Raw genomic sequence first — 23346 nt, 5'->3', positions numbered from 1 at the left:
ATACCAAAAGTCATAGCCATCATCTCCTGAAGGAGCTGAACGTTTTGATACAAAAGTTGTAGGAATCGGTTAAAGTATGCAGAACGAGTTAAAGGCCAAAAAACGGCGGAAGAACTGAGAAGTTGAAAAGCAATAGTGAGAATGCTTAACAGCATTCTCACAATAATATATATGTGAGAGAACAAAGGTTGTGCTCTCTCCGAAGGCTTGAGCACACCCAATTAGACATGAACCCTCTCAGAGTTGAACTGGTTACAAATGCTGAAACACCTTAGGGTGAATATATGTTACTTTCCAGTGGTTTATGGATGAAGGGATAGATTGTATAGGGAAGCTTGGGAGCAGCTTGATTTGTATTTTGACTGACCTACTGGAACATTGTTATTTAGGGCCTTGTGTTGTCTATCATTTCAACTATGTTTTCTAGGTCATCAAACTGTGTCACTTAGAATCCAACAGAATGAACTCATCAAAGTGGTATTCGAATCCAAGCTTCCTATCTCAAGCTTTTGGCGTTCAACAACTCCAGCAACGGAAAACCATTTATGTTGGCATGCCTGATCTTCGGGTGCATACACATGCTCGAGGAGACTCAACCAATCATGTCAAGCCTGTCCTGATTTGACAGAAGTTTGCACAACGGAGACCGGAAAATGCCACTGGTCACTGCTGGGACCCGGGTTCGTTGCCACTCTACATTTTATTACCCCACGGTGGTGTAAAAAAAAGACCGGGATTGTTACACTGTTCGAACTTGCCCGTGATACGTGCGCTTCTCTCATGGCAGAGAATGGCAACGAGTGTTCCACCCTGCATCAACACCCTGAAAAGCAGGCCGACTGAGAGAAGACTACATCAAGCAATTCTGTAGGTAAGTGACCAGATGTCAATTTTTGTATAAACAGGCAAAAAACGTTGGTTCTTTTTCTTACCATTGTATGCCTATGTTATTACTACCATTACACATTACTACCATTTATCTGTCAGTCTTACATTATGTAATTAAAATCAATGAGTCTTCTTAGTAGAATAAATAGGATAATCTTGTTTTAAAGCTTTAAAACCTTTCATTGTTCAGTTGCCATCAGTTTAAAATATTTTTACCGGGCAATTCGTTGTGAAGATAGACATAAGCCTATAGTGAAACACAAATAAGCTACACAAGGAAGTACCCAAACTCTGCATACTGTAGAAATGTAGGCTACTACTTGTGTCACCATAAACCAAGACTTGTAACCTGGCGGGCACGCGCACTGTCAAAGATGCTTACGCGCAACATCCTTCGCTTCCCGAAGAAATCTCCGCTTCTAAAGAAAATCAAGCTGTCAGTCAAGTCAGTCTGTCTCCGGTGTGGGTCTGTAATATACGCTGCCTTATCTTTAAACGGAACGTGTCGTAGTCTACCCAACGACCATGCCACATGGTGAAAGTGTTGACCAACCGGAATATATGAGCATCATTGAATTGAGGTGGTTAAGACCAGGATTTATATAGAAGAAACTCTCCAGTCTCAGCATCAAGGTCCACGAAGAGGTTTCGGAAGACGTTGCATAGCATTTACCAGAACAAATAATTGTGTCAGTCCACCTCATCGAAAGGTAGCTTCAAGAAAAACAACATCCCTAGAAATTGTGTCCGGGAAGCCTATGGTAGCCGACTGAGAGGTAATTGTTTCACTCGACAATTAATGCGAAAATGACAAGACTGCTGTTAAGCCTTCTAGCGTTACGGAATGCGCTCGTAGAAATGTTGGCACCCCTTTTACGCGGTAGACAACATAGACATCCTTAAGAAAATATTCACCAGGAAAATGGACTAATAATGCTGAAGTCTTCAGTGATGATATGAGATAGATACAGAAATACTCATCAGGCTCTCTTGAGAACTGGAGCAACAATATATTCAAAGACAATAGCCTACAAGTTTGGACTTTGTCTGAAGCCCAGAACCGACTGCCAATTTCACGGATCGCCTATCTATACTAAAGCATCTTCACAGACTCGCATTGCGGTAAGAACACATATATTTATTCGGATTTCAATTACACTAATTAAGCATATAGGCTACGTAATTGCCTCATCGAGAGACAGTTGTAAAAGCCATTGTGCGCTTTGAAGACCCGGAATGCAACGTGCAGTATGGCAATGCACATCTGGGCAGAACGCACGCATGGAGAGGGTGTCACCTCTTTGTTAGTGGAAAGATCTATAACATTCTTTTGTTCGCAGACATTGTGGATAACATTGAGAAAATGTGAATGACCAATTACTTTAAATCGCATCGCAAGATTTATCCAGAGGTGGAATCCCTACGTGTGGCACTGGTAAATTGGCATTTGACTCCGCGGTGCGAAACCATTTTCTCCGTTAATTTGCCCCCCTTTTGTTCAGGTAATACTCGGAAGGATGACGATACAGAGGATTTTCACTTCGAAAATGGGTGGCATTCTCCACATCTTTTGTTGTAGATTGTGTATGTTCTTGATTTAGTCTTACTTTTGAATAACCTTTATCACATAATTGATCACCTGCTGCACAAGTTATCAGTGTTCCTCATCCTTCCGTTTCTGACAAGTAAATGGGGGGGATAAGATTGTCATTATGAAGATGCCTTTATAGCCTCCCAAAAATGAATGCAAATAGTTCAGCCTTCAATTAGCCTACGTTAATAATCTGAGTTTTTAAGCATGCTATCATTCACTTGATTTTCCTTGGTCTTTTTTCCAATATTGGTTAAACCCATGATCTAGGTTTGTATTTTATCTGTATTTTTCCGTGGGAACACTAAAAACGACAAGATTATTGTCAAAACTATACCAAAATTGCAATATTGCTATTAACATAATATCTTAGATTTACAAACAAAGACAATTAATTTGTACACACACATTTTACAATAGACTATTAATAAACCGTTTTCCTCTTTGTTCTGTTGGTGGCTTTATAGTCTAACAGAGGTCCCACCTTAAGAGGAAGAGAGATTTTATGAAGCATAATTTCAAAATGTTTAATAATGTCTTGCCAGATAGTCACCTATTTTTCCACTCATCCAGCTATTTTTCACGTATTTAACTGCAGTCTTACTCTTTCTCTCAGTACATACGTGTCTGAGAACCCCTCAATATAGTGGTTTAGATGGGAAAGGGCAGGGCCGTGATCTATGGTAATGAGTTCTGATTCCTTTGTGCAGATTCCTATGTTAAATATTTAAAAATATTGTTGCCGTTTGCTTCTGATTGATTTCACACCCGGCAACAGAAACACAATGTAAACATGAATACGATTTACAATTTATAAGACATGGACTCAGTGGATATGTAGTCATGGATCATGCTTATTGGTTTCTATAAATTATGCATTATTTATTCGCTCCCTTTCCTTTGGAGGATTGACAGTGGAGACTTCTTCCAATCCTCCCACAGTTTTACTGATACCTTCCCTACCTCCAAACCTCATTCAGTAGATGGTTCTGACATCTATTGTCCATGCAGCCCCCCTTCAATGCCATGCACTGCTGTCCCTAGACTCACTAGAGGGGAGTTTCATAAAAGTAGCCTCCCTCGCCCAGCACTGGAGATGGATGAGCTGCATCTTAGAGGAGACATGCACCACCAGTCATCATTTTTATAAGTTATATCTAATTCCTTATTCACATTTTTGTATTCAAATCTCGATATTGGAAACCTATAGACAAAAAGCACAAGCAGACAGATATAGGATGGAAGCTGATGTCCAAGAAGCTTAAAATCCTCTGTTAAGATTTAGATTCTAAGATGAAATATTAATTTAAAACAAAGGTAAAGTTGACAAACAAAAGGATATTTTCCTTCACAGAAAATAAAAGGTCCAGGTAAACGCAGAGGTGGACACACAGCTACTGTAATCCCTGAAGCAGAGGGAAGACTGCATCATCGTGGGAGTCAGGTGGCTGAGCGGTGAGGGAGTCGGACTAGTAGTCCGAAGGTTGCCAGTTCGATTCCCGGTCATGCAAACTGAGGTTGTGTCCTTGGGCAAGGCACTTCACCCTACTTGCCTCGGGGGAATGTCCCTGTACTTACTGTAAGTCGCTCTGGATAAGAGCATCTGCTAAATGACTAAATGTAAATGTAAATCTTAGTGTCTCAGCAACAAATATTCTGGATTTCCTCAGCGAGCCAGGCTGTTAATGTTTATTCCTCTAGTTGGCAATTAATGTAAACAGAAATTAGATTAATGTCTTGAGCGACACTAAAAGGAAGGTCTGGGTTTATTTTTACTCTTTATTTAATTGATAGTTGTTGGGAATTTTGTTTGATAAATGTCCACTTGCCATCTTGTTAACAGTTTGGCGTATCTTTGTCTGGAGTGTGGCTCCAGTCTGGCAGTTAGACTTTAGGTCTAACTGTTTGGATCATGTTGTGGAACAGCTGTGTTCAGGTGTGCTGACTCAGAACAGGACCGGCCTATGTGGATCTGACTGGTCCTGTGGAACTGGTCCTGGAGCATTGGGGGTTCCTCTTTGGACAGAACGGGTGTCAGAAGACTCCATCAGATTTAGGGGCGTGAAGCGATCAGCTATCCATGAAAGAGTAAAAGAGGTGCAGTATTCCTGGGTGTTTGTGCCACACATTATGCATCTTTGACTTTATTTGAGCATGTAGCTGTACAACAACAGTATTGTACTGTATGTCGTGGGTTTGCGAGAGTCCAAACACGAGACGACACCATGAGCAGCAGGGGATGATTGTGTCCTCGTCTTCCTGACTCATGATGACATCTTCGTCATTCTGTGGGGGGGGGATGTTCCCCACGGTCACCCTTGACCCCCTCAGAAAAAAAATAGACTCGTCCAATTGACATTCTAAATTTGACCATGACCAAAGAGCAGACATCTGAGTCTTTTCATTTTAAAATGAAAAGAAACATCCATCATAATCAGGGAATCCTTATAATAATGATTGATGTAGTACTAACAGGCCTGGGGTATGTTTAGACAACATCTCTGTTTCAGTTGCTTGCATATTTTTTTTTTTCTTCCATATTCAGATAGAAACTTTTTTTTAAATTGTGTGAGGGTTATGTATAAAATGTGTGTGTGTCGGGGGGGGGGGGGGGGGGTTGTGTTTGTTGTGTGTGTCACTTCAGCCTCAGTCAGGTTCACCTCAGCCTGAAGAGTGTAGTGTGTGTGTGCGTGTGTGTGTGTGTGCGCACAGCCAATGAAAACCGTCATGAGACTCCTTCCCACTGGGAATGTCACAGCTGAACACGGGGATCAGTTCAGACACATGTGCTTAGTAACAGAGACACGCACGCACACACACACACACACGCACACACATGCACACATTCACTCCTCCCCGGGTGCCCTCAGCAACTTCTCTCACTCTCTCTCTCTCTCTCTCTCTCACACACACACACAGATTCACTGGCTCTGTGTACACAGAGATGTTAAGGCTCTGCTCATTGTAGGATATACATATTCACAGATTCAGTGATTTCTCAGACTGAGGAAACAGCCCAGACTGATGCATTTACATATCATGGGGGTGACGGGCCAAGCCGTAACCCATGGAGACAGGTCTCAGGACTCCTCCCGCAGGTCACTGGATGGGCGGAGCCACAAAGTGACAGAGACGGCAGGACAATGGCCACTGAGAGGCTTGTGTGTGTGTGTGTGTGCGTGTGTGTGTGTGTGTGTTTGCGTGTGTGTAAAAGTGGACACATCCAAGCTGTACATGCACTGCCGTACACACAGTTCCGTTGTATATCAGGATCTCAAACCAAACACACTTCCCCCACAGACAAGGCTAAGATACGATACAATATCCTGTGACCAATCTCCAGCACATGGGGGACACACATTATCAGCACTCATGCGAGGTTCAATCGTAGGGCGGTGAATCCGTGAGGGGATCTGTGTCACAGCGTAGCCCACAACGGACCACGTGCCGATCCGTCCAGCAACGCTCACGCCCCATTGGCTCAGCCAGGCCAGACGTAGGCCGGGTTCTGTCAGAACAGCCAGGCTCAGGGGCCGGCACAGACACCCAGTCTCTGCCCGGCCCTGCCACCACGCCACTCACACAGCCAGGGGAGGGACAGGGGGCATTGCTATCATGGAGGGCAACCACTGAGGGAGAGAGAGAGGACAACAGACAGAAGGTGAGGGAGAGAGAGAGAGAGAGGACAACAGACAATTGGAGCATAAGGAGTAGGAGGTGTACTGCGTGTTGGTGCTGTTAGCAAATCTAGGGTACTCAAGTCTTCATTTCCAGACCTGTGACTGGGTCATGATTAACCCATGTTATTCTGCTCCTCCGTACAACCTGTACCACAGGTGAGAACAAGTGATGTCACTTGTTGGTTACTTGAACCTGACAGATGTGATTTCAACTGGTCAACAGTTGCAAAGCTGCAAAACACCTCTCTCCAGAGAAGCCAATTTTATATTCTCAATAATGCTGCTGATGTGGGGACTCATTCTTCAGCTACGTAAACTATGTCAAATCTGTCTTGACGGCCAATCAATGCATGTAAATCTGAGCTGAAGTGAAATATGAGTGTGTGTCAGAATCAGGTCCGGTAAAATGGATTGTCCAAGATAATAATCGCAGTCAATCGAGCATCTTTAAGGAGTAGCACAAGACTGAATGCTAGAAAGAGACATGCTGGCTCAATGCTATTTTTAGCCTCCCCTCCATGTGCAAGTCTTCTTAGAGACATGCCCCTGGCTTTGGTTACATTCACAGTCCATCTATATAAAGAATAGCCTAAGCAAACAAGTGGATGTTCAAAAAAAAAAGGTTCCCTTGCCAAGAAATCACTAAAAGACTGTAACGTGTGTAATAGCAGAAACATTGTTTAATCAAAAGTTTATTCGCATAAATCGTTTTCGTGTTCCATCTTCAGTAATTTCCCCTCAAAGCATTCAGTATAAACAAACTGCGTAACTAAACCCTCTCTGCTCCCCATCTCTCCGTCCCCTCTCTACTCCCTAATTCTCCCCCTCCTCTCTCCTCCCCAAGTCATGTTTAAACAAAGCTGCATTCATACATGAGTGGGTTTCCATGACCACAAGGCCACAGGATGATTTCAACACTAGCCCACCATGATGACATCGATAGGAAAGAACCCCAGAGCAATGCGCAGATGCTAGCATGTTAGCATCCTGCTGTAACCGGGGTTGATAGCCTTGGAGCCGTACACTTGGAGACTTTTATTATTGAAAAAAAGAGGGAAAAGAGATGACAGAAGGGCTTGAGGCCTGTGTTTAAATAGCCTTAGATTTTAAATAGAGGTTTTGTGATAGTTTGGGGGGTTCTGTTGTGTCTTCCTGTCTGTTGTTTACTCGGTGGGATACGGGCAGTGCTGTGTAAGCAGGAGTTCGGGGAAGAGCCGGGTCAAATGGGAGCTCCTCACATACACTGTCTTAACACTAAGAGACATATAAACACAAGAGAGACAATGGCTTGAATGAAATATGTTTCTTCCTGGAAATGCTAATAGTTTAATGTGTGTATATGTTAGGCGTAGGGCAGGGGCCCTCGGCTGGTGCGTCGCTGCTGTGCCTGGCTCCCATCACAGTGTCTGTCTCCAGCTTGGCATGGAGAAGCAGTCCTGCAGCGGTCTGTCCCTTCCACTACATCCTCCATCTCAAGTCACCCTTTCATCTGCCATCATAATCCCAGATATGATACTGTTCCCTGAGGTCAGCACACCTGTCACATACGCCGGCGTTTGCGTGCGTTTGTGCGTGTGCGCATGTTTCGAGGCTCAGTGGCAGCCTCCCAGTTCGCCCTGAAAGGATGGCAGCGTCAACACTTGACACATCAATATTAAGTGAAGAGTCGGAAAGACACAAAGCGAAGAATGGGGGTCAGATGGCTGAGCGGTTATGGAGTTTTAATCAGAAGGTTGTTGGTTCGATTCTCGGCCGTGCCAAATGACGTTGTGTCCTTGGGCAAGGCACTTCACCCTACTTGCCTTGGGGAGAATGTCCCTGTACTTACTGTAAGTCGCTCTGGATAAGAGCGTCTGCTAAATGACTAAATGTAAATGTAAATGTAACTCAAAGAGAAGACAATCTCTTTCTAGAAGCTTGATACTACACTGTTACCTTTGTTTCAAATGAAAGTAATCTCATCCTTGAAATGTTTATTCCAATATATATTAACAACTAGAGTTTATGGAAAGCTCAAAGCAAAGTCTTACATAGTCCATAAACAAATTAGATGCAATTAAACTGTGTTCCTGCTGGGCTTTTATGTGTGGTCTTGGATAGGAACAAGAGAGGTTTGTTTGGTAGTGCTGTCTAGAAAATGCTCTCCTCAATTTGTTGCTGGTCAGCGGTTGTCCTGATCCCTAGCTTATGCTAAGACGATATTTTGCTCTAGTTTAGGGGAATATTGTGACACATGGGACATTTTAATGGCTTCCAAAGTCTTCCCTAGACCTCCCCTCTTCTGCTAATCCACTATTTTCCTCCTACACTCACCACTTTCCTTGTCATATTTCTTGGTGGGTAATTTCATTGCCCTGGACCACACACAATTCTCCCCATCTGATAGACATGGCTTCACTTTGTCTGCCTTGAAATCTTTTCTGTCTCAGCCCTGAACGATTCCCTCAGCCACAATCTTAGGAAGCGTTTCAAGTCCCCCACTTCTCTCATCTTTCACTCCGTCATTCTGACCCTGCCACCATCACTGACCGTCTCTGCCACTTACTCTTTCATGTCTGGCTTAATCTCTCTAGTTTATAATGCAGGCCTCTCTGTATTGTTATATTTGATAAGCCTGGGCCATCTTGAGATTGGCGTCTTTTATGAAAGTGTTTAAGCCCCTTAAGGCAGGTCAATATAGGGGTGTGGTAGTGCCCTTGGTAATACCTGGTGATGGATGGTCCTCCATCTGAAGGCCTGGGCCCAGGGTGCTACCTCGTAATGGACAGCACGGTCGTTGTCCCAGTGATTGGAGCCCAGTCATGGCCAGCCTTAAGCCATAGCTTCTGGATTTATCGATACCAGCTTGTCTTCTAAGAGCTTGTGCTCTGCTACCACCTGGACTTCATAGGTTCCGATTACTGAAGATGTCTCTAAAATGATGGTCACAGCTCAGTATGTTTGTGTCCGGAAAGATAATGGAAAGTGTTGGAGAGAGAATGACTCCAAGGAAAAGAGTAATTGGTAAACAGCCTCATGTGCCCCAGGTTGATGTGTGGGTGTGTGTGCACTGGCCATGTAGGTATACACATGTTCCTGACACAAGCCTCGTGTGTGTGTGTGTGTGTGACGTTCAGTCACTGTGACTGCAAGACTGTCGCTGCTGATCTGGAGTACACACACTCTGGCTGTGGCATTTGGCCTCCCCATGCTCCCCCTGTCTATGTATTTGTGTGGCTCCAACATTGGGGCACAAGAACAGCACAGAGCCAGCACCTTGAGGTCAATTTTCCCTCCTTAAAGATGTCTGCTTTTACACCGCCGGAGGAGGTGCATTCATTCATTATACATTGCTAATTAATTTCTGCAGTGATAGGTCATGCATGTTTTGAAAAGATTGACTCATTGTCAAAGCTCAAATTAGATGTCCATGGCTCGTGACAACTGCATAACTCCCAATTTCACGCTTGCAGAAGGGTTAGAAGCTTATCTCTTGTGTGAGGTGAAGTGTGCTGAGGGCCAAATGGGACCGATTACTGGTTTGACTCATTAGTGTTTGTACAAGCTGCACTAGATATATACAGTATATACATAAATACACAGTATGTATATATATGTTTTTTCTTTGGATCTTTTCCAGAATTGTATGTGACCATTTGCTTTCTCATGCATAGGAGAATTTCATGCTTAAAGACATCTAACGGCTCGGGCAGGTTGCTGTGTCCAGGTCGATCTATTGGCAGGTCCCAGGTCAGCTGGGATCCTTTAGCTCTGTGGCAAAGCAGTGGGACATGAACCCATTTGGCAGGTTTCAGGTCTGCCGGGCCCTCAGGCTTTGCTGTGTACAACAGCACCAAGCTTCTAATGCCTCCTAATGCTTTATAATGTGTTCTCTCTTTCTCACTCTCTGGCCATCTCTCTCTCTCTCCTTCATTTGACCCAGTTCTTTCTCCCTCTATTCCCTACCACTTGCCACTCATGTTGATATTGGTAACCTCTGACAGCCTTGTTTACTGGTCAGTAATAGATCAGGTTTTAGTCAGTTTACTGGACTGGAATAGACTCCAGAGCACTGGAAATCAATCACATTAATAAAGGAAATAAACTACATGTCCATATGCCCAGTAGAAGAAGTGTGAGGGTGTGTGTGTGTGTGTGTTCAAACCTAGCCTGAGGTCTCTTGGCCTTCGTTTGTCCCCAAGGATATACCCCCCTCAGCTTGTTACCAGCATCAGAAGTGGGTCTGCAGTACTGTCAAAATGGAAGAAATCCAAGCATAGGATGCAGACACAGAGGAAGTGTCGGTTAAAAAAAGGGTTTTACTACACCAGTTTTCCTAAGGGTCTACCTATGTATTGATTTTTCATCTGTGTAGCCATATACACTACCAGGCGCATGCACACATCATGTTTGGCTGCTCTGTTTGATGTGTGAGGAAACAGCCTGTGTCCTCAGGGTCTTTGGTGGACGATGATGAGGGGGGTTTTGGCGAGGGGGATGGGAGCGTGTGGATTGGTAGGGGAGAGGATGAAGAGCGGGGCTAGAACACTGATGAGGAGCGTGGTTGTGTGTGGGGGTGCTCAGGGAGGTGGGGGATGGGGAACTGAATCCTCCTGCCTTTCAGTGAGAGTCCACTAAGCTCCATTTTGTTTCCTCCTCAATTCCAGGCTGTGAATAAACTGATGTGTGGTGCCATTGGCTCAAACAGGGCAGCCCATTCTTACACACTCCGTTATTCGGTCAGTAAACTAAGGGCGCTCTGCGTGCCGGGCTGTCTTTGTGAGTGGAAGTGCGCGTGTGTGCTTGCGTGTGTGTTTCTGTGTGTGTATGTTACCATGTGTGAGAATTGATTGCTTTGCGAGCAGGCTTTTGTTTATGGACGTACAGTGTCTGTATCTGTGGCATTCCTTTGTGTGTCAGACAGAGGCATTGCAGAAGGATAGGGTGAGATAGGATGAGACTAATGGGGGAGGGATTTGGTGGAGGGGTTATGGGGGGTGGGGGGGGGGGTCTGGACTCTAAACCCATCAAGATGCAATCTTTCACCCCTCAGGCAGTTGTGAAATAGCCACACGCTTTGATGAATGCATTAAGCTTGCGAGCGTCTTGTCCCAAAAAATCTCAGCTACTCTTGTTGTGTGACTCCTATTTTAGAACAGAGTGCAACATATTTCCCAGGAATAGTTTTTTATTTTCGTTCATACAGTATTTCAACATTGAGTCACTCCCAGAAGACAAATCTGGGTTGCCTCCCCAACGTGAGGTCGAATCAAATAACTCCAGCCGTTGTTTTTCTGTCTTACATCGTAATTCACAGAAGGGCCCCCATGGTTGAGTCTGAGGGTGAAATCTACAGCTGCCACACACACGGAGGCAAGGGACATTACCCCCCCCACACACACACATGCACAGACACGCACACACCCATACACACACACACACACACACACACACATGCACAGACACGCACACACCCATACTCACACACACACACCCACACACACATGCACAGACACGCACACACCCATACTCACACACACACACACACATGCACAGACACGCACACACCCATACTCACACACACACACACACACATGCACAGACACGCACACACCCATACTCACACACACACACACACATGCACAGACACGCACACACACATACTCACACACACACACACACATGCACAGACACGCACACACCCATACTCACACACACACACACACACACATGCACAGACACGCACACACCCATACTCACACACACACACACACACATGCACAGACACGCACACACCCATACTCACACACACACACACACACATGCACAGACACGCACACACCCATACTCACACACACACACACACACACACACACACACACACACACGCACATGCACAGACACTCACACACTCATACTCACACACATGCACAGACACACACACACATGCACAGACACTCACACACTCATACTCACACACACACACATGCACAGACACTCACACACTCATACTCACACACACACACACACACACACACACATGCACAGACACGCACACACAAAAACAGCTTCACATCAGCATATACAGTACTCCCCCATCTCCATTTGTCTGATGTTTTGCTTTGCTTTAATAGCAAGACTGATGCCATTTAAATCTCTCGCTTGACTGAACTCAGTGGAAATCCAGCTGCACAAGTGGGTTACTGAGTCCTTTAAATAAATATCTTGACAAAGCACTGAATGTAAGATAAAACATTTACATAATTTCAGTTAAAATAATGACAATGAAAACAAACATGGAAACTCCATACCTTGAACGAATCAATCGGTGTGTTTGAGAAGATCAATCCCATGGCAGTCAATAGATCATCAATGTGGGTGGGCTGACCTGTCATTTAAGCATGTGAGCCTTTCTCCTGACCCACAGGGATGTGCGATGGTGTTCTGTACCCAGGTTCCTGCGTGAAACTTCCAGGACATTATGCAACGTTGCCAGATGGCAGTCATTATAAGCAAGTTCATTTGAGACCATCCTTGACACAAACTGCCACAGGATTCTATTTGAATGAATCCTTCTGCTTTAGTTCTCTCTCACACACCTTCTCTGCTATCTTGATTTAACAGTATTTACGGCATCCCATTATCGTCTGAAGTTTCTATTGAGGCATACTTTAAGAGGCCGCCCTAAAAAGTAATGACGCTCAATAAACATGCTGTTGTATTTTTATGATGAAAAATCTGTTTTGTCGATGAAAGATATGCAAGGGGTGTTAACACACTAAACACACTCAAACACACATATGCATACAGAGGTTCACCAACTATGTGCACACACACATACACACACACTCACACAATTTGAACCTCCAGACATTCACTCTTGACTCACTCCCACCCTGACTCACACACACACACACACACAGAGAGAGAGAAAAGCGTTCAAAGCCTTAAAGCAGATTACCTTTACCAAGTCCTCTGCCGTTGGCAAAACATCTCTATTTTAGAACCATACTGTAGTCACGTCCCATATATAACCAACATATGATACTCTATAATTACACATTTGCTCATGTCTGTCACAAAGCATATTGCATTTACATTTACATTTAGTCATTTAGCAGACGCTCTTATCCAGAGCGACTTACAGTAAGTACAGGGACATTCTCCCGAGGTAAGTAGGGTGAAGTGCCTTACCCAAGGACACAACGTCAGTTGGCATGACCGGGAATCGAACTGGCAACCTTCGGATTACTAGCCCGATTCCCTCACCGCTCAGCCAACAGACTCCTTGGCTGGTAAGGTGTCAGGTAGGGGACATGCACGTCACAATGACAACCCTCTGTCTTAAGTGGGTGCATGTGATTAGGTGGGGATGGTGGTGGTGGCGGGGATGGTGGATAGGCTCTCACACACCCACAAGCCCTCTGTCCTCAGCTCCATGTCTCCATCCATCCTGTGCTATCTGCTAATGAGACATGTCCCTGTGAGCCTGCAGGTGAGTTGAAGCCTGAGGTGATGGAGGTGTTTGCATGTGCTTTACCCTGTGTGTGTGTGTGTGTGTGTGTGCGTGCGTGTTGTGCTGACGTGATTGTGCATTTGTGTGCTGCATTTCTGCACGTATTTACTGACAACGCTCTCGGCTTCGCTTCACCTCAGGTTAACTCATTTCCTCCATGCTAATTACAGACAAAAGTCTAAAAAAGGCTGTTTGGTTTAAAGGCTTTTCACAACCTCCCATGAAATCACGCTTTTATGGTATAGTTAAAGACTGTGTTTGATAGGCCAATTACTGCACAGTGAGATTATGTACTTCTTAATGGTGGCAAGGTATTTAAGTACTATAGGTTTTGGTACCTGTATTCAGAATGGATACAACTATTCTCATAATCAAGCAGTCTAAGAAGCACTACAGAGTCGAGAGTTCAGAGTAGTGAAAAAGTGAGAATTTAGAGGCTATGGATTTGGCAAAATGTGATAGGAATTTAAATAGGATTTTACATCCAATTTCAGCGTGTGATGCTGTGAAATGTGGTGATAGCGATCTGTCCACTCTCAAAAGAAAGATAAGAAAAGACTCTGAGATAGCGCTTAACTCTAATTTCAACCAGAACCACTTGGCTAGTGGATTGCTACAACACCAAACCATTACTGCTCATTCTCCCCAGCTTTGCGTGATTACAGCTCTGTGATAAGGCCGGTGGAGGGTACATGTGGAGCGAGAAAAAGATGTTGGGGATCAACACTCCTATAATACCAACCCAATTACTTTTCCACGATGTGTCTTTGTGTAAGGGACTGCATGTCTACTCAGTATACAGTATATACTGTGTTTGAGCTGAAGGCTATAGTGCCCTTCTTAAATTGCCACATCAGAGTACCTCTAATACTCACGGCCCCTCCCTTCCACCCCCTCGCCTCCCACCCTATCATTGTCTGCCCCCCTTCAGGGATATTAACCCCCCCGAACACCCCTACCAACCCCCAACCATGACCCAGTTTTGATTGGATGAGGGGTAAGTGGGAAGACCATTGTGGTTGGAAGAGGGAGAGATGTCCCGCTGCCTTTCAGGAACGCTGCACACTTGGTTAGGCACACACACTGTAGCCCTGTGTGAGCGTATGGCTGTGGGGTCTTGTGCGCTCCAGGTTGCCTGGTGCTGTTTGTTTTGGGTCAGGTCTCTGGGATGCCAGGCGAGGTTAAGGAGTAAGCTGAAGGAGGCTCGGTAACTTCGAAAGAGTGAGAGAGCGAGAGATGCTGCTCGGCCTGACAAACAAGGACAGGCTGCCAGTCGTCTGGGCTGGGAGTGTGAGTACTCTGCCTCCTTCTGACCGACATCTTGGTGTGCGTGTATGTTTGTGTGACTGGAGAACGAACAAGAGTGGAGATACAATGTTTTTGAATGTGTTCATGGAGGTGAGGGTGGAGAGGACACAGAGTGAAAGTGTGCGTATAGCTGTGCGCCGGAGAAGAGAAACCCCAGATGCCTCCCCCGCTCTGCTTCAGACAGCCAAACGCCTGAGAGATTCTTCTCCTAACATATGGCACAGTTTTGCTGTTGCCTTTCTTGTCTTTTCCTGCTGTTAATGAGAGAATTACTCACTGTATTTACTTTCCCATGAACAAGAGCGAGTCTCCCCCTCCAACCCCACCCCCTTCCACTTTAGATGTGGAGACACTTCGCTCCCATCCAATCACACCAAAGACAAGCTCTTCACCCAGATGTTCACTCACGAACCCTAGTTCATATTTACATGTAGTCATTTAGCAGACGCTCTTATCCAGAGCGACTTACAGTAAGTACAGGGACATTCCCCCGAGGCAAGTAGGGTGAAGTGCCTTGCCCGAGGACACAACGTCATTTGGCATGGCCGGGAATCTAACTGGCAACCTTCAGATTACTAGCCCGACTCCCTCACCGCTCAGCCACCTGACTCCCATATCCGACCGGATAGGAGCCTGCCTCTTTATCTTCCTGGAAGAGTTTAGTCGTTGTGCAAAACTCTATTTTTATAAATTTCCGGAAAGAAATGTGTTCAATGTTTTGTCAAGTGTCAGAAATTATTTGTCTTCATCCACTGGACTATATATCCTGTGGGACCCATAGGGTTTCCCTATCACATCCGATCAGTGTTTATTTAATTTATGTTTTAGGGCTTGGTGTATGTGTGTGAGTGTGTGTATATGTTGTACGTTGTGTGTATGTTTGTGTGCGTGCGTGTGTGTTGCCGTCCGTGTGTGCACGTAAATGCGAGCGTGTGCGTTTGAACCTTGACCAGCGAAACCAAACAGATGAAGTAAGGTCTATGAAATGTGTGAAGATACACAGATACCTCGTCCGAATGGATCTAAACCTGCCTTAGACTAACGTCATTCTTGGCAGAAACACTGACATCTCTGTCTCCTCCGCTTACAGGACACCAGAGCAATGTTGCTGCTCAGACAAAATAACAGCCAAAGAGCCTCGATACCAATTCCATTTTTAGCTATGCTTGGATTTCAACGATTTAAACATCTCAGAGCACTTATCAAAGGAGCTTATCCACATCCCTGTGAGTAGGGGAAGGTTACAGGGACTGGAGGATGAAAACACCCTGTATGCTTAACCCAGCAGGATAGCAGATTCACCTAACCAACCCCCCTCTCTCTTGTGGTCCCCCAGAGAGTGATGGTCTCTCACACACATTGAAATCACACACAGAAGTCAATGACCTGGGAACCCTCCCTCAGTTGAGGCTTTACAGAATAAATACACATGCAAACATACAGACAACATGCCAAGCTGTTCTCTCAGCGTTAAAAGATAGGCTCTACAGTTGATCCCCGATGTGTGTATTGGGGGTTTCTCTGACAGATGTCCTGCCTGATATTAGTCAAGTAGATCAGTATGATGTGTGTTGCCTTGTATATGTGTGGTGGGCGTCAATGAAGCTTGCGGGTGGCTCCTGTATGACTGAGGGAGGGGACAGGTTGACAATGACCCGAACACAAGGGCATTCCTCGGAGCGCAGCCTCACGCTGAATGACCGCTGCTGAGAGAGAGGTCAGGGTGGGCAGGTTTTACTGCAGACACAGCAGTCATTGGCGACGTTGTGGCTTGGTAAGCACGGTCCTGATGGAGGTTTGTAATCAGACATGGGGCCCACTGGCATCTGGTGCCATGCCCCAAATGGAAGTGGGATTCGGAATTAGAACATTAGAGCAGTAACGAGTTGCTCGTTACTGGACGCAGGACTAGACCTGAGGGAGAGCTGGCATTGGTTTTGGAATTAGTTTTCACGTGGTAAATTGGAGAAAGGGCAGACAGTGGAAAAAGGCAAAACCTGAAAGAAAGCTCCCTTGATTAGCCAAGACTGTATACATGTCGCCTTCATCAGCGTGGCTGACACTGGAGAGAGCTCCCACTGTGTGGGTTTAATTAGGAGGAGGGGAAGGAGGGATGGATGTGCTCACCAGGCCGCATCCGGGCTGCTAGCCGCGGAAGGACAGAGAGACAAAAAGAGAGAGACAGAGGGGATGTAGAAGGAACGTTGACCCCAAGCGAGTATTGACATTTGGCAGCAGGAGGGATCCATCTCCTCTGTGACTCGGGTGACAGATGGACGGTGTGGATGTTTGCGCGTGAGAGGGAGACCCGTTTGTAATCTCGTTTGTTTAAATGTTCTTTATGTACTGTATGATGAGAATGTCTCCGTGTCTAGTTGCTGTGTGCTTACATGCCTCATTTGAGCTCTTCCGATAAACTGTGAAGCATTTTCTTACAATTTATGTTCATTATCAAATTGCCTTTGGCCTGTGTTTGTGAGTAAATGTGTGTGTGTCTTTGTGCGGCAGCACATGTATTTATGCCTTCACGAGTGTGCATGTTTTTACATGTGCTTGTGTAGATCTAGGCCCAGTGGTAAATAGAGACAAACAGTTCTGAAGTCCTTTGTCCCCGTTGGGGGTGAGTGTCATTTCAACCTTGAGAGGAAACAAACCCAGGGAGGAGAGGGAGTGAGAGACAGATCTAGCGGGACGAAGAAAAGACCGAGAGAAAGAGCAGACTTCCACAGGGACGCAAGAAGATTAAATTAATTTAATTAAAAAATTAAACATTTAAGAAGGAAAAGATGCTAGTCTCACCAGTCTCACCCAACACAATAATTACTATGACACTACTTTTAATCATCTTTAGTTTTAGTCTAACACGCAGCCTCTGCCTCAGACATCAACCGCAGCCTCAACCCCTGCCTCATGTCCTCAGCCCCAGCTCTTTTCCAAGCTTAACCCCTGTCTTATCCTTTGCCTCAGCCCCTGCCTCAGCCCCTGCCTCCGCCCCGACTCCAGCCTTTGCCTCAGCCCCTGCCTCAGCCCCTGCCTCCGCCTCGACTCCAGCCTCTGCCTAAGCCCCTGCCTCAGCCCCTGCCTCCGCCCGACTCCAGCCCCTGCCTCAGCCCCTGCCTTAGCCCCTGCCTCCACCCCGACTCCAGCCTCTGCCTAAGCCCCTGCCTCAGCCCCTGCCTCCGCCCTGAGTCCAGCCCCTGCCTCAGCCCCTGACTCCGCCCCAACTCCAGCCTCTGCCTAAGCCCCTGCCTCAGCCCCTGCCTCCGCCCCCACTCCAGCCCCTGCCTCAGCCCCTGCCTCAGCCCCTGCCTCAGCCCCTGCCTCAGCCCCTGTCTCAGCCCCTGCCTCCGCCCCGACTCCAGCCTCTGCCTAAGCCCCTGTCTCTGTTCATTCCCAGCTCCCGCTCCCAGCCAGACCAATCCTGCTGAGGTCACCGTGAGTCACAGTGGTAGTCAGAACCTTGAGCTCCTCAGCTTCCCGGTCTGTCCCCACGACTGACTTGACACTGCAGTCAGCGCTGAAACATGCTGTAGTATCTGGTGCTGCGTTGTAAGACCGGAGATATCAAAAACGGAAGAATACGCAAATATGTTGGAATTTTAACTGAGAAAGCGACACTACTCTATGCTTTCTTTCTTTGGGGGGTTTTGTGAGTGTGTGTATGTGTGTGTGTGCATGGATTATGGGGGTCTGAGTCACCCTATTAACACACAGAGTGAGTCTCTCATCCTTAACTGGCCCACCAGCTTTGTCAGACACAAATTGCTCAAGAAAGGGGATGCCAGATTACGTGTTGGGGGGCAAGGCAGTGCCAGCAGAAGCCATGTGCCCAGATGGGAAGCTCTTTCCTGGGCAGGTGGTGTTAGGAAGGCCCCTGGCAGCCTCCATATGAGGCCTCCAGGACCAGGAGCTCGAGGACTAGCAGTGAGAGGCTGAACGGGACAATCTTCGGGGTCTTGTCACTCTGACTTTCGTGACTTCTTTCAAACATTCTATTCTCGTCTCTCGACACAACAAACTCCTACATATGCATGCACAGACACACACTGAAAGCTACTGTTCAGTTCAGTCACTCAAACGCCCACACTGTCCTGTCCTCACACATGGAGGCAGAGTGAGTTGCTGCAATGGGTCTTCCTCTCACTGGTGGTCAGGTTTGGTGACAGGTGTCATTCAAGGTCTCTCCTTGTTACATCAAAGTGTCGACACTCCTTCGGTTAAAGAAAACAACTGCATCCCAGGGACATCACATAGCTGTGCAGGACATTCATCAAAGTCCCTTTTTAACCGTACATTTAAATCCCTTGAACTGCATCCCTTGAACAGTCAGAGTGTGTCTGTACACTATGTCAAGGACGTGTGTTTGGGCAGAATGCTGACTATAATAGTTATGTAATGCATGCAATCATGTAATGCAGGAAGGGCAGACAAACTATGTTCAGTTGAAGGACATAGTGATTAAAAACTCTAAATGCAAAAACATTCTCACTTCTGTTTCCATGATGTGCTGATTTTACTGTTGGACGTAGAAAGGTCTTTCATGGTCAAGTAACCCTGTTTTGTGTACAGGAATGATATAATGTAATGCAGTTTCTAAGGTGCTAAATTGTTTAGTTTAAACCTCTTTAACTAGTTAACTAAACACACACAACTAAACACACACACACACTCACATTGACACACACAGAAACATTTTGCACACACCAAAATACCGGCACGCTCACCATTCCTGGCATTTACTTCCCCGACGCAAGCGGTTCCTTATATGGTCAGAGTAATCAATGCCCGTGTTTTATAGTGAGTTGTGCTCCAAACATTTCCATTCCTCTCCTACACACTGCTACTACTGCAGACACAAAGCAGGGGGCTGGGAATAGTCACACTCCCAGCCAAACCTCCCCCCCAGCTTACAGCAGCCAAACCTCCCCCAGTCCTCAACTGGGTTCCCAGACTTGCACTGGAGGTGAAGGCTTTAGCTCTGGAACTCACAAACAACATTGCCTGAATTGGGATTTCATGGTCGGATTGGAGATACTCAGGGGGGGGGGGAAGGGGAAGATGTTGATTTTGCTGTGGAGGTGTCAGGTTCACAACCTGTCTCTGGTCACCTGCTCAGTCCCTCCAGCCCAACCTCACCCCCCTGACACATCCCCAAGGGGAAAAGCTGCTGGGTTCTGCACCAGTGCTCGGGCTAATGTGGGTCTGCCGTCTGACTCCCTGCTCCAATAGGTTTGGCCAGCCCACCTGCTGGTTCCACTGGTTTGGTTGGACCGCCTGGAGCTGATTGCTAACCTACATAGGCATCATCATTTTCTACTGTCATACAATAGTAAACAGTACATAAAGCCACATAACACAATGCTGTTCAATACCAGAATCAAAACCAGAACGAACCGGTCAGGTTAATACAGTCCTCAAAACTGCACCTGCAGGGATCACTAAGAGGATTTATTTCCTGTAAAGAGAGAGGGTGTCATATACAGTGTGTGTTCGGTGATAGCACATTTCCCTATTGGGATTATTACGGCTTCCTCTCACTACTCTGTGTAAAAGGCTTTCATACCCTGATATCCACCCCATGCAACTGTGCCACCAAAAAGGTTTGATTTGGCAGTTTACTATCAAGAATAACCAGATCTCTTTCCACTATAGCGAACACTTGTTCTTATGTTGACACATCATTCCCTTCTCTTTTCTGGTTAGCTTTTAAGAAGCTGTGGTCTTTGGTTTTCCAAACCTTCTACTGTATTTCCAAGTTCTGTGTTTTTCTGATAAGCTATCATGTGCTAAGATGTCTCTGATCTCTCTTTCAAATGAGAGATTTTGTCAAGCAGAAACATACTTACTGTGTCCTTTATAATAATATATAATATGTTTTTCTCTCTCTGCCTACTTCTCTCTCTCTCTCTCTCTCTCTCTCTCTCTCTCTCTCTCTCTCTCTCTCTCTCTCTCTCTCTCTCTCTCTCTCTCTCTCTCTCTCTCTCTCTCCACCTTCCCCCACATCTCTGTCTCTCCTGCTCCGTCCGTCTCTCTCCGTCCGTCTCTCTCCGCAGAGTCTGTGAGCAGGCGAGCGAGGGACCCTGTCTGCCCCGCTGTCCAGCGACACCATGAGCTGGAGCTTCCTCACGCGGCTGCTGGAGGAGATCCACAACCACTCCACCTTCGTGGGGAAGCTGTGGCTCACCGTGCTCATCGTCTTCCGCATCGTCCTCACCGCCGTCGGGGGAGAGTCCATCTACTACGACGAGCAGAGCAAGTTCGTCTGCAACTCGGGCCAGCCGGGCTGCGAGAACGTGTGCTACGACGCCTTCGCCCCGCTGTCCCACGTCCGCTTCTGGGTGTTCCAGATCATCCTGGTGGCCATGCCCTCCCTCATGTACATGGGCTACGCCGTCAACAAGATCGCTCGCCTGGAGGAGGCCAAGGGAGGCGTCCCCAGCGCCCCCGCGGTCAGAGCGTCCGGAGGTGGCGGGTACACGCACAGGAGGCCCCGGAAGATTTGCTTCGGGGCTCGGCAGCACCGAGGCATCGAGGAGGACCAGGAGGACCAGGAGGATGACCCCATGATCTACGAGGTCCCCGAGATCGAGCCCCCCAAACGCCCCCGCGACCCGCTCGTCCCCACGCCCAAGCCCAAAGTCCGCCACGACGGACGCCAGCGTATCCGCGACGAGGGCCTGATGCGGATCTACGTGCTGCAGCTGGTGACGCGCACGGCCCTGGAGGCGGGCTTCCTGGCCGGGCAGTACCTGCTGTACGGGTTCCGCGTGGCGCCCGTCTACGTGTGCTCGGGGATGCCCTGCCCGCACAGCGTGGACTGCTTCGTGTCGCGGCCCACGGAGAAGACCATCTTCCTGCGCATCATGTACGGCGTCACCGTGCTCTGCCTCGGGCTCAACGTGTGGGAGATGCTCCACCTGGGGATCGGCTCCATCTGCGACATCCTCCGCCGTCGCCGCTGCCCGCCCCCCGAGGACGAGTATCAACTGGGGCTGCTGGGAGCCAACGGGGGCGTGGAGGGGCCCGGGGGCGTGCCCGGGCCCGAGGTGGGCGCTGGGGAAGGCTTGGTGGGGGACGGGGGTGCCGATTACGTGGGCTACCCGTTCTCGTGGAACACCCCATCCGCCCCGCCAGGCTATAACATCGTGGTGAAGCCGGAACAGATCCCCTATACGGACCTCAGCAACGCTAAGATGGCCTGCAAGCAGAACCGAGCCAACATCGCCCAGGAGGAGCAGCAGCAGTTTGGAAGCAACGAGGACAATTTCCCCACGGGCGGCGAGGCTCGCGTGGCCCTCAACAAAGACATGATCCAGCAGGCCCACGAGCAGCTGGAGGCTGCCATCCAGGCCTACAGTCAACAGCACCGGGCCGAGGTTCAGCTGGACGACAATCAGGACGACAAGCCCCAGAGCAACATCATCCAGGCCCAGCCCCAGCCCCAGTCTCAGCCTCAACCGCAGCCTCACAAGGAGCGTAAGCACCGCTTCAAGCACGGGAAGGGAGGGGGCAGCGGTGGAGGCAGCAGTAGCAACAGCAGCAGCAGCAAGTCAGGGGAGGGCAAGCCCTCTGTGTGGATATGAACCCTCGTGCTTATTAATACACACACACTCCTGGCCTCGCCTCAAGGCCCCATGTCCATGTGGTTAGGATGGGTGTTAGAGAGGGATGTGGTGGGGTGTTGGAGAAGGATGTGGTGGGGTGTGTTGGAGAGGGATGTGGTGGGGTGTTGGAGAGGGATGTGGTGGGGTGTTGGAAAGGGATGTGGTGGGGTGTTGGAAAGGGATGTGGTGGGGTGTTGGAGAGGGATGTGGTGGGGTGTTGGAGAGGGATGTGGTGGGGTGTTGGAGAGGGATGTGGTGGGGTGTTGGAGAGGGATGTGGTGGGGAGCTGAAGTGGTTTTCCCGTGGATATATATTAACACCGTGTCAGTGCCTTGAATCTAAGAATCCCACTTGCTGGAAGAAAAAAAAATGGTGCGTTTTTATGTCTGCAGCTTTATTTATTTAGCCGTTCACTTGAATCACCACTACTTGGATTGAAGCTAACGTATCGAGTCTGTTCTTGTACCTCCGACCCTGAGAAGACTGTTATCCCCTGTTGTCTTCCTGTTATTTCAGTCTTCCTAAGGGTGGAGACATTTGAAACGGAGAAATTTAAATATGCCATCATTTTCTTCAAGGTTTCTGATTGTTTTCAGATTTAAATCTGCAGATATCATGGCTGCCCCCATGCAAAGACATTGACTTCATATTATTGCATTGGCATCAATATTCATGGACATCATAATGCAAAGAGTCTAAATGGAACTTTAGTATTATGCAATGGAAATATAATGCAAAGATATAATTTGCTGAAAGCTGAAAAGAGTGACTCATCAATGC

General features: G+C 47.2%; 1 protein-coding gene across 1 annotated transcript; it reads left to right on the top strand.

Annotated features, from left to right (window-relative positions):
* Positions 1-1339: 1339 nt before the first annotated feature.
* gjc1 (gap junction protein gamma 1) lies at positions 1340-22622 on the top strand. Its single transcript, XM_062446297.1, has 2 exons — positions 1340-2010; positions 21016-22622. Exon 2 carries the CDS (start codon positions 21070-21072, stop codon positions 22543-22545), a length of 1476 nt encoding a protein of 491 aa, XP_062302281.1. The 5' UTR covers positions 1340-2010; positions 21016-21069; the 3' UTR covers positions 22546-22622.
* Positions 22623-23346: the final 724 nt, after the last annotated feature.

Source organism: Osmerus eperlanus, chromosome 2, assembly GCF_963692335.1.
Source record: "Osmerus eperlanus chromosome 2, fOsmEpe2.1, whole genome shotgun sequence".
NCBI lineage: Eukaryota > Metazoa > Chordata > Actinopteri > Osmeriformes > Osmeridae > Osmerus > Osmerus eperlanus.
The sequence above is the reverse complement of the archived record's forward strand: the minus strand, read 5'-3'. Positions and strand labels throughout refer to the sequence as shown.

Excerpts from the sequence above, each read along its gene's own strand:
- gjc1 (XM_062446297.1), top strand. The coding sequence starts at position 21,070 with ATGAGCTGGAGCTTCCTCACGCGGCTGCTGGAGGAGATCCACAACCAC.